The 12,507-nt window shown below is 41.6% G+C and overlaps 1 protein-coding gene across 1 annotated transcript in view; it reads left to right on the plus strand.

Annotated features, from left to right (window-relative positions):
* Positions 1-12,507, plus strand: part of Col4a6 (collagen type IV alpha 6 chain) — a 315,976-nt gene that overhangs the window by 260,983 nt on the left and 42,486 nt on the right. The window contains exons 8-13 of the mRNA XM_057759972.1: positions 331-366; positions 3,151-3,213; positions 4,445-4,480; positions 4,665-4,706; positions 5,665-5,757; positions 7,348-7,401. Coding sequence (XP_057615955.1) covers positions 331-366; positions 3,151-3,213; positions 4,445-4,480; positions 4,665-4,706; positions 5,665-5,757; positions 7,348-7,401 — 324 coding nt within the window. The remainder of the gene's footprint in view (positions 1-330; positions 367-3,150; positions 3,214-4,444; positions 4,481-4,664; positions 4,707-5,664; positions 5,758-7,347; positions 7,402-12,507) is intronic.

The following is a 12,507-nucleotide window of genomic DNA, read 5'->3' on the forward strand; positions in this document are numbered from 1 at the left end:
TGCTTTCCTCCAAAAAGAGCAGGAAATCACCAGCCTGCAGAAGTCATTTCTAATTGATAAGTTCCTAGCAAATGTGAAAATTAATTAATCTAGGTAAAATAGAAAATCTTGTTCAGCCAAGGCTGTAATATTTGTTTTCTAGAGTCCAGAATGTTCACAGGAAAACAGCAAATGGTTAGATGCAACCAAGTCATGCATTTTAAAACAGCAGACCTTGACAGGGGCCCAAGTTGCAGCGATGTGTTTCTGTGCCCATGAATCTGAGGTTGGTTGTCTGCAACCCAGTGGACTTGATTGATTAATCTCTTCTGTTTGTTCTTTGTTTCTCAGGGGGATCTTGGGCTGCCTGGACTGGATGGAATTGCTGTAAGTCGTGCTCCTTGTGTTAACACCCCCCAACCGCACGTACTTTGTCAACTCCCAAATGGTTTCCTTTCCCTCTTCTTGGTGGTATCCAAAGGTCTCCAGAAACTTACTCAAGGAAAATCCAGAGTGTTGAGAGAGGACAAGTCATACTGCCTGCATTTTCCAGACAGAAAATCCTGAGAAGATGAACTGGCCATCTCAGTTTTAAGACAGGCAGTCTTCAGACTTTAGATCAGGGATCCGATGCACCCCTTCCTTATTGGCAGGGGATATGTTCTCCAAGGCCCCTAGCAGATGCCTGAAACCATAGATAATTCTAAGCCCTATATAGACCATACTTTTCCTATGTACATAGACCAATGATAGAGTTAAATTATAAGTTAAGCACAGTAAGATATTAGCAACAATTGCTAATAAACGATAGCACACTATAGTAAGATAAGTAATAAAAGTTGTTAGTGTGATCCCGCACCAGCAACAACCTGAATTCCTTCTCAAAAGAACTTAGTGTACTGCACGTAGCATTTCTCTTCTTGTGAAGATGTGAACAGCACGAAGCCTATGTGATGAAGTGAGGTGAACAATGCAGGCTGAGACATAGCATGGGTGACTATCGAAAGGTGACTTGAACATAAGCACTTTCCCACTTTTCCTGTTTACTGGGATTGATGGAGTAACCGGAAAGGAAAACAATGGATAAGGAAGCCCACTTTATTCTCTTGATGTCTTAGGAAGGCACCGGGCCTTGCATTCTGCCACCATCTACTAAGTGTTCTTCTGTGTGTTTAGTGTTTTATATACACTTCTTTTAAAGATATTGCATATAGAAATTCATTTTAGGACATTGATGAAAAGTCCACAAGTTGCACTCCTAAGAAATTTCTGTTTCCTTGAGATTCCACATTGCTGCTGCTTCCTTTTGAGGAAGCCTAAAAACCATCCCTGGTTTCTTGTATGTGTTCTCTCTTTTCTTCTTTTGTTTTGTTAGTCTTCAGTACATAAAGGGTACCCACTAGGAGTCAAGTGCTCGGAGTGTTCCCACAGGCAATTTAGACACTGTCCCTCCCACAAAGGATGTGAAAATGTAAGGGTAGGAATGTGTCAGAAGAATTCCAGAAGGCCTTAAGGAAGAACTATGTATCTAAAATTCTGGTAGGAGATATATATCTATGAAAGATAATGTCGTTTCTGAGAAGTATAGATGAAGTTTAGACTTGCTAGCAGTGGATATTTATAAAAAATATGAAGTATGTAAGCCCACATACACACAAAAAAAAAAACAAAGATAACTAAGGATCAAGGTACAGAGGGACCCCAGAGCTAAACAAAATTGCCTTTAAAGGTGCGTTCATTAGATTCATATAATAATAACCACTCTGCTTGCTTCACAGTTTCTCTTAGGGATTCAGCCCCCTCCCCACAGATATACAGTGTTTACCTGTCAATACAGACATTGATGCCAAAAAAGGACTTAGCTTTGAGAACAGGATGTTTGGTAGCGAAACAGCAGGTTAGTGATCAATAAGGTTGTTCCTGGTTGTCAATCCAGAATTCCATTAAGTCACAGAACATGAGCATCACCCTGTCCCTGTCCCACCCTAAAGATGGACACCATTGTAATTATTCTGTGTAGTTGAGTGGATCGTGGCATCTTCATTTCTAGATAATCTTCTAATTTCTCTTTCCCTTCCAGTTGTCCATACCTTGACCTCCCCTTAGGCTGTCCATCCTTTTTTGGGCATGTCCCACCTGCATCCTGCTACCACTCTGAAACGGAGCCTTCCATTTCCCCACAGCACCTTTCTCCTCATTTCACTCTGGCTTTCAGTGGGGATACTCACTTCTACACATTTTCTAATTCTCCGTGTGACTTTAGTCTCCATTTGACTCGTGGAATATTTAGAAGTGTTTTTTCATTACCAAGTATTTGGTTACTTTCCAGCCACCTTTCTCTTATCTTGTGTTTAATCCTGGGAAATTTGCTGAAGTTGGGTTTATGACCAAAACTTGCAGGCAACATATATCCAGCAGTTGGTGACTATAATGATTTAAGCAATATTTACTATGTCTATGTCGTTGATGGCGTTTTGATAGTTGGTAACCTGACCGTTTTTGTAAGTTCTATGAATTACTGAGGGAAATACTGAAAATTTTAGTGATAACATGTTTTTTGCATGGCTTGTTTTGCCTGTACTTTTATCAGGTTTTACTTTGTGTATGTTGAAACTCTCTTGTTATGTATAGATATAAATAATACTATGATGTCTTCTGGAATTGACCCATTTTTTCATTATGAAATGCCCCATCTTTATATCTAGTTAATAGTATTAACCTTGAAGTCTGTTTTATCTGATACTATATAACATTCCTTTTAAAAAAACTTTAGTAGTAACAATTCAAATACAGAGCTAAGTATAATTAATTTTACAATAATTCTTGTTGTGATTATTCTTCAGTATAGATCAGTTTTTACTAATCCTAGGGAGTCATATATAGGGAATAATATCATATGTAGACATTTGGGTCTAACTCCCATTACCACAGTGCTTTTGAGAGTCATCCATATTGTTCCATATATAAATAAATTTGCTGGTTTTCTCTCTTGTATGTCACACTTCATTTATCAATCCCTGTATCAGTGACTACTTGGAACAGTTCCAGCATTTTCCATTATGAATAAAAATGCTGTAGCAACTCTCATACAGTTCTTGTGGACATATATGTTGTTTTGTTTTGTGAAAAGCTACCATGCCTTTTGACCTTGATAAAAACTTCTGTCTCCAGGGTCTATCAGGATACCCTGGATCTCCTGGAGATGCAGGACCCATAGGACCACCAGGCTTACAAGTAAGACCAACTTTAGACTAGTGTGTAGTGTGTATTTGCAGTATTCCCTTTCTTCACCAGGCCATGGACTAAATACAGACCTATGTAATATAGGCTCTCTTACAGAAGGGCAAAAGCAATTTCTGGAAGATTATGCTGAAACATGTTCATTCTCTTTATTCCTCCCTCCCTTTTCTCTCTTTTAGACACAGGCCCTCACTATATAACCCTGGCTATCCTGGAACTCACTTTGTAGACCAGGCTGGCTTTGAAATAATAGATATCCACCTGCTTCTGCCTCTTAAGTGCTGGGATTAAAGACATATCACACTCCAGTTTTGAAACATACTCTTGCTAAGTTATTTGTTGGCCTTGCTGGCCAGGTTTTTGTTTTGCTTTCCCTGACCATCCATGATGTGCCCCCAAAGCTTGCTAGTATAACTCAACCTGAGGTATAGCCAAGAGAAGACAGATACTTGATACATCTGCTTGTGCTGTTTGCTCCCTAATTATGCCATGCATTGTTAATTAATCAAACCAACCTCTATCATCACCATTCTAAGAATACTTCAAAATCTTGTCAGCCTTGCACCTTGGACAGCTGTATCTACCTGTTTTTTTGACACTGAAACTAAGTATCACTGATAAAGGAAGACTATAGCTAGGCCTCTTTGCTTCCAGGAAGGCCTTATCCCCAGGTCATTCTCAATGCCTAAATCCTTCTACTTACTACTATGGCTGAACTTCACCAAGTCACACTGAAACATTCCTAGCATGTTATGAGGAATAACATGCTATTTTTACTGCCTTCACATGAATGGGAGTAGCAGGTCAGTTTGGGAGATTTCAAAGAAGAATAAAAGAAACAATGATGGGTACTGGAGCGATGGATCAATGGTCAAGAGCACATACCACTCTGGCAGAGGACAAAGTTTGGTTCCTAGCATGAACACTGGGTAACTCAGAACAACCAGGAGCTCCATGAGATGCAATCACCATCTTCTAGCCTCAGCAGGCAGGCACTGCCCTTCTGTGCACAAACCCACACTCAGGCACACACATATACACAGAATTAAAAATAAAAATCTTTTTAAAAGAAATCATGAGAAATGGAGCTAGAAGACCACTATTGCAAAGCTAATTTGCATTAACCTGGGAGCCAGCATATCCCTGCATGGCTATGGTTTTGTTTTGTTGGGGGTTTTTGTCTGTAATGAAGAAATGCTCACTCTTTTATTACTTGTTAATCTAGGGTCCCCCAGGCCCTGCTGGACTTCCTGGTCCAGACGTAAGTATGCTTTGGGAGTATTTATGTCCAGCCTGCCAGTAAGTCCTCTAATTTTTTTCCCACAAAGATACTGGCTGAAACCTGTTTTGTAGTTAAAAAATAAAAATAACACATTCCAATTTAAGTTGGTGAAGCTTATTAGTAATTGATTTTCTTTTTTCTTTCCTGCACCCCTGTGCCCCAGGGAAATATGGGGTTAGGTTTCCAAGGAGAAAAAGGAGTCAAGGTAAATAGATTCTCTAAATACAGTCTACATCCCACGCGCTCCAAGAAATGTCTCTAGGTTACAAATATATGCATGCTTCTGTAAATGGGTTTGTTTTCCACCTTAGAAAATGGCCACTTCCCATCTCATCCAGTTCCCATATGGGATACATTGAGAGCTACATGCCACACACATGGGTTTTTGGAGTCTTCTCTTTCAAAAAAAAATTCACCCTGATTCCTATGTATAAGTCTATGCTGTCTACAAATATACCCTCTTAAGATATATTCTTTGCTTTCTTTCCACCTAGGTATTTATCTGCATTTTGCATATTCTATTGCCTGCATGCATGAATGCACACATGCACACAAACACTCATACACATATTTCCTAGCTCTTCTGTGCCACTTCATGTCTCCTTCACTAGTCCCTTTTCTTTCCTGCCTGTCCACCTTTGAACCAATCAGACATGTCCAACATTTTGACACTGTGACACAATTTTCATAAGAGAAAAATCACAGAAAAGAATCTTATAATTTTTTTTAAAAGTTGACAATTTTGTGTTGGGCCACACCCATAGCTACCTTGGGCTGCATGAGGCCATATGCAACCTATGGACTACAGGTTGCACAAGGCCAATAGAATCTTATCACTGTGGGCAAGAGGTAGCTGTTCCCCTTGCCCAAATCCCTTGTGGCTGTCTTCTCACTGCCCTTTTGTATATGAGCATGCAACTGGGAATCTGGTTTTCTCTCACTCGTTTGCTTTTTCCTTCTGCAGTGACAGCACAAAACTCACTCTTGGGCTTAGAATTCTTATCCCTTATAAGTGAAACTTTGGTTTTCTCCTTGGCAAGGGTAAAAAGAAAAAAATAATGGACAATTTTTTTTTGTGGATTACAACCAGAAGACTAGCTTACCTTTTTCAAAAAAATGGTCTGTGTAACTATCCTTTGTTCAATATCTCTTTGATTTTACAGGGGGATGTCGGCCTCCCTGGCCCTGCAGGACCACCTCCATCTACTGGGGAACTAGAATTCATGGGTTTCCCCAAAGGAAAGAAAGGCTCCAAGGTAGCAAACCTTTATTATAGGGAAAATTACCTGACCCTTTCTTGTTAATACTAGAATTCAAGTCTAATAATCAGACTAACCTGAGCCAATTCCAAAGTAGGAGTAATGGGTTTTGGCAGGAAAGGCAAAGCCTTCTTTGTTTTGTTCCTGAGTTGGTTTTCTGGTGTGCAGGTGTGAGTATACCTGTATCTGAGTATTCATATAAGCCTTTTTCTGCCTCAGACTTGCACATTTAATTTTTTTATTGATTTTTATTGAACTCTACATTTTTCTCTGCTCCCCTCCCTGCCTCTTCCCTCCCCCCTTCAACCCTCCCCCAAGGTCCCCATGCTCCCAATTTACTCAGGAGATCTTGTCTTTTTCTACTTCCCATGTAGATTAGATCTATGTAAGTCTCTCTTAGTGTCCTCATTGTTGTCTAGGTTCTCTGGGATTGTGGATTGTAGGCTGGTTTTCTTTGCTTTATGTTTAAAAACCACTTATGAGTGAGTACATGTGATAATTGCACATCTAATTTTAATATGCCAAATAATTTTTTAAAAAAATGCATACTTGAATTATTTCCCTATGAACTCCAAAGCTCTCAGTATTTAAGTTGTCCACCAAACACATTGAGTATAAATGTTTCCTTTGTGAATTATCATTTTGAAGAAGTCATTTGCCCATCAAGCTTTATTCAGTAGTAGAGAGCTTACTTAAAGGTCCTGAGTGGTCTCACAGCACGGGGGGGGGGGCAACAGTTTCATTCCGTTCAGCTGCGCTGATAGCTTGCAGGAGCCTGCATTCCCTTCCTTCCCTAGGTTCCTTTGAATTTTGCGATTCTGTTTCCATGACGAAGGAGCCCAGATGGAAACATTCAGAGTCTCCTCCCTTAATATTGCCTTCATGGACAGCTCCATTCCCTCTAGCTCAGTGGTTCTCAAGCTTCCTAATGCTGTGACCCTTTAATACAGTTCAGGTTGTGGTGACCCCCAGCCAGAAAATTATTTCATTGCTACTGCATGGCTGTAATTTTGCTACTGTTGTGAATCATGATGAATCTGACGCACAACCCCTGTGAAAGTGTTGTCTATGACCCACAGGTTGAGAACCACTGCTCTAGCTTTGTCTAGAGGAAATTCTTGATTTGGGACCAATCTAAGAGTATGTAGAAGATTATCTGCACCTCCAATCCCTCCTAAATCATGAGGAGCTTTTCCATGGCCTTTGTAAGATAAATTTGCACTACAGGGAGAGAAACATTAGAAATGTTATGTGTCTCTTTCCAAACTTTGATTGATAAAATTCTCTTCTTTATAGCCTATATGTTCGAAGTGGCTTCTTCCACAAGAAATAAAACAGCTATCCATTCTCCTGTCCCAATTCACCTGAGTGTTTGAGATTATGTATTAGTCATTGACCTTCCATAGGCCAAGGGGCTTCCTAAACTAAGACATCACGGCAAGCATACCGATCTACGCCACTATCCTGTGCCGTAATACTCATACTTATTGGTTCGCTACTGGGTAGCCCAAGTACTTCAAAGAAGCCTCTAGCATTCGTGTTCATTGTTTCCTGCTGCTACTCATTAGCCTTTGGTTAACTTTCCAGGGTGAACCAGGGCCTCAGGGGTTCCCAGGCATGAGTGGCCCTCCAGGGTTCCCGGTAAGTCTTCTCACTTGGTAAACATATATTCCTGGGTCGTATTGGATAAAATGCACCGTGTGATTAACAGGGAGACCTCCACCCATGCTTATTATTGTGAATGCTGTCGTCTTTACTGAGGGCCTTGAAGGAAATATTCTTGTTTCTTGACCTCATGCAACTTTGAACATGACTCTCCATGCTCAAATTTCAGAGTTAAATCAGATCTAGGCTTGCCTTCTGGGCCAAGAATTTCTTACTATTTCTGACTTTTGTTCTCCTGGCCCACAAAAGAGGGCAGTGATAGAGTATATCTGAAGATGAAATGAGATAAGACACATGAGAGAAAGCTTTGTACATAGCTGGAGCTTAGCAAGTGGTCAGTAAACAATATCTGTTCTGAGTAACCCTATCTTTACTTTCCTATCTGCCTTTCTGGCTTAGATTCTTACGCTCAGCAAATGCTTTTGGAAGGCTTCTGTGTACCAGATTTTCTGCTGACCTCAGAGGCTGTAAGAGGACCTAAATAAGAGTTCCTCTCTGTCCTCGAGGTTACCTTCTAATGGAAACGTGATAAAGAATGTAGAAAGCATGAATCAATAGCAAATTCAAGAGCTGTGATGTGGCTCAATGGTCACTGTTGGCTTAGCATGCCCAAAGCCCTGGCTTCTGTTCCTAGCAGCACAAAGAGAACTGAGCTAACCAGAAAAAGTCCATACAATGGTGACATATAAAAGATGGAAGATGAATGCAGTGGTGGAGTATAGGTGGGGGAACCACTCGGGAGAGAATGGTCAGCAAAAGCCTCTCTGAGGAAGTTCTGTGTAAGCTGCGGCCTGGATAATATCAGTCATGTAAATGTGAGAAAGACTGCCTGGAGACTGAGGGAACCATAAGTTCCAACTCCCTGAAGTTGAGAAAGCTCAGCACATGAGAGGCGCAGCAGGTGAGTGGCCAAGGTCTGCAGAGTAGCATATAACCCTAATCCTACCAACTAGGAGGCTGAGGCAGAAGGATCGTCGTGAGTTCTCAGCTAGCATGGACTACACAGCAAGACCCTATCTCAAAAATCAAAATAAAGCAGTCGAATGGAAAGGAAAGGACAAACTGAGAGACATAGGAGTCAGGTCAGAGCCAGCTTCAGAAGTCAATTGTGGCTTTTATTTGTCATGAGCAGCTATTTGTGAGTGTGTGTGCGCACGTGTGTGTGTGTGCGTGTGTGTACATGTGCATGGTGTGTACTTATGTTTGTGTATGTGTGAGTGGACCTTTGTATGTAAGTGCATATTCATGCATGTGCACGTGTGTGGAAGCCCAGAGATGACACTGGATGTTGTCCTAGATTGCTCTTCACAATATTTACTGAGACAGAGTCTCCGGCAGAATCCAGGGCTGTGCCCGGGATCCTGCCCTCTGTCTTCTGAGTGCTGGGATAACAGGGTGTCACCATGCCTTCCCATCTCTTAAGTGAGTTCTGGAAACTTGCACTCTGCTGCTTGCAGCAACATTGCAAGAATTTCGTTCCATCTCCCCATCCGTGGCTTGTATTATTGAAATCATACTGGCTGGGTGAGGGACAGATGGGAGGATCTGGAGCAGTAAGCACAAGTTATTATAGCAACCCAGGTAAAAGATGGTGGTAATCGCTCAGCTCATGGTGATAGCAATGGAAATGGAGAGAAGTGGAAAATATGAACATGCTCTATTTTTTACTGTGGAACATTTCAAATGCATACAAATAGAAAGACAACGGCATAATGGTCTTCCTGGGTGCTCATTACGTTGCTTCCACAGTTAGCAGCCCATGGTCCATCGGAAGCATATAATCAACATATTTCATCCTAAATGCTTCAGTAATTCTCAAAATAAGGATTCTGGGAACTTGCTAACCAGTTATTATTTCATTTCAATTAAGAAGGCAGAAATCTATGATCATAAATACATACAGTTTTCTGGTGCCTTGTCTGTATAAGATCTGGAATGAGGACACTGCATTACAGGTGGTTGTTTTCTTCCATGACAAAATGTGGTTTGAAGAAGCTGACAATATTTTCACGGATTGCTGTTAGAGACTGGGAGAAAGTGACTAAATCCGGGACAGCAAGACCTGTCCCCACTTGCTAGCACAGTGGGAATAACTGTGGAGTCCAGTCTTTGCCAGTAGTACTTTGAAATAGTCTGTCTCACCGCGCGACCAGGAAGCGCAGCCTGGGGAACCAGTGGCACAGATTGCTTCCTCGGGATTCCTGTTACCCCACAAAAACAAAGGGGCATAGAGAATCATTTGTTCTACTCCCTTGATTTTAATCAGCGTTGCAGCTAGTGAATGGGAAAGGGGGTGAGCTGGGGTGTTGGAGGAAAAGAGCACCCTCTCCTTAGACTCAACTCCAGCTCTGGGGCTTGGACAAATGGCTGAATTGCTTTCTGTCTATGTGCAATGTGGCAGCAACTATTGCTAGTCTTCCTTCTGAGGCCCAAATTGCACTGTATTGAAGATTCTTTACAAAGCTTTCCTATGTGACGTCATAATCTGTAGCTCCATATGGCTACGGAGCTCTTGAAATGAGACGAGCTGTACTGTAAGCAAATACAAACTGAATCTCAAAACACCCGTATGGAAAGAGTAATTTTAAACAGCTCGTGGTTCTGTTGGATTTGGATAACTGTTAAAATCTCTTTCTCATTTTTAAAAAAACAGCTACTAAGAAACTGCCGGTATCATACTGGCTCACGTTATATTTCTATCAGATGGCGTTTTGCTAGGAGGTTTAGGAAGAAGCATGGCACCTTTCTTTGTAGAGCATCTTGTTCAGACTTGTCACCTGGCATCATCCCTGTGAGGTGAGCGAGTGAATCCAGGTTTGTCCCTCTTGCTCAGAGTCACTTGAGAGCTGAGACTGCCCTTCATTGTTTCTGTTTTCCTGGTTTTTTTCCCTCAGAATGTGTTGTTTAATCATTTTTCACCAATTACTTTTTCTTTTATTGAAAATAGTTTTTTCTCACATAATGTATGCTGATTACAGTTTCCCTTCCCTCCACTCCTCCCAGTCCCCCCCCCATATACAGTCCCTTTCTGGCTCACATTAGAAACCAAATAGGCTTTGAAGGGGTTGCAATATACTCTAATAAGATAAAACAAAAACTAACACTTTGGAATTGGACAAAACAAACAAACAGAAGGAAAAGAGTCCAGGAAAAATCACAGGAAACAGAGACCCACTCATTCGCACACTCAAGAATCGCATAAAAACACTAAACTAGAAGCCATGATCTATACTCAGGAGAGCTGTTCCAGACCTGTGCAGACCCTGTTCGCCTTTCAATACTGTTTAAAGCTAGCTGCTTCAGAATTTATTTCCTCATACCACACTGCCCCCTGCAGTCCAGTTTATGAAAGTCACCCAGTGGAAGTATTTTGGCCCTAAAATCGCCAAGATTTTGTGATTCCCCTCTGCTGCTCTGGGATTTAGGATTCCCTGGCTCCTGCTGCCTCCTTCCCCCTTTTTTCACGTAGATTTCCTCTGCCATGATAATGTCGCAATCCCTTCCCTCCTGTAAGAGAGACCGACTGAAGACAACGTGTGGCGATAAAATCACAGTACTGTTCCCAGCTCAGTGTTCTCAATGTTGTAAAAACAGAAACCTGGCTGGAAAAAAAAAGTATCAAAGTTGGGGAACGTCTCCTTGTACACAGCACGCTGGACTGCATAGAATGGGAACCAGGGAAGCAGTTCTAAGCTCACTCCTACACGGATTCAGTGGGGGACAGAAGTCAAATCATGTAACACCTTCACCCCTAACTTATCTGCCTGCTTTATGGGAACATTGATTAATACCCTGATTTGCCTGAGAGCAAAGTTAGGAGAGGAAAGGGGATGGCTATGGGAGGTATCATGAGCTTTACAGAGGTGCATTTCTCGAAACTAAAGCCTCCATCAGACCAGCTTTCGATTACCCGGAAAACAAGACCTTAAGGAGACAGAAATCTCTAGAGATCCCAAGTTGTTCCTCTTCCTTCCCATTTTAGCCCCAATCTTTGCAGGAGACAAAATGCACAATCTGATGGATGTGTGCCCTACGTTCTTTCTCTTGCACCTTTTGTAGTTTAAAAATAAATATATAAACTAATTAGCTAATTAAATGTAAAAAGCCCTGATTTTCTGGCTTGGTCCCAGCTTTAATCATTTTTACCTCTCTTGTCCCCAGCAGCAGGCTCACAATTGTAGGCCACCGGTTCCTCCATGAAGGCTGTCAGAACTGCTCACACATGTCCACGGAACATGGACACATAGGAGAAAGTAGAACGGCAGTGGTTCAGGGCAAGAGCAGAGATGAACCTGGAAAATCCTGATCGTAACTGTTCAGTAGATCTGAGGGGAACTCCTGGGTAGGTGAAACTCTCCGACTGAATCTCCTCAGAAACGAAACGCAGCAGGAGCCTCTAGGTCTGGAGAATAAGGCTCTAAAGAGCTAAGTTAGTACTCTAAGAAGGCTTCCGGGCCATGACTGAGTTAAAGGGTGGGGGCAGCCATGACAGGGCTGCTCGCCAAAGCCAACAGTAATGGATCAGGTCCCGGGATATCTAGCTAGAACAGCTTGTTCAGCAGGGTCTCTGAACAGTGCTTCCCTGTTCACAGTGGCTTGCCAAGCCATTTATCTTTTATTGGCTCTAACACACAGAAAGATTTCCTTTTTACATTTTCACATGTTTATTTTTGTATACATACTTTTTGCAAACTCTGAACCTCAAAATGGTGAGCAAATACAAGTTCTCTCACTTTTTGAAGAAATAAAAGACTTTCTTGTATTTATCCTCCTGGGAAAGATGGACAGGGGCATAGTTACAGTTCCTGGGCATTTATGTTTGTTTGTCTGCTTTCTTTTGCCATAGTTGTATTCTCTGCGTCACTATTGCCTTAATTCGGCAAGTATTTTCTGGATCACTTTGCATACGTGCCCTTGGTAATAGCATGCTTCAGAGGCGGATGGGAATGGCTGTGAGAGAAATCTCCCACTTGGAAAATTTTCTTTTATAGAAGACTTGGGATTAAAGAGTTTGCAGCTGCCATAACACTTTGGGACAGGTCAGGAAAGGTTACTAGAACTATTCAACTTCTCAGGCCACTA

The sequence above is a fragment of the Chionomys nivalis genome, chromosome X (assembly GCF_950005125.1).
Source record: "Chionomys nivalis chromosome X, mChiNiv1.1, whole genome shotgun sequence".
NCBI classification, from domain to species: domain Eukaryota; kingdom Metazoa; phylum Chordata; class Mammalia; order Rodentia; family Cricetidae; genus Chionomys; species Chionomys nivalis.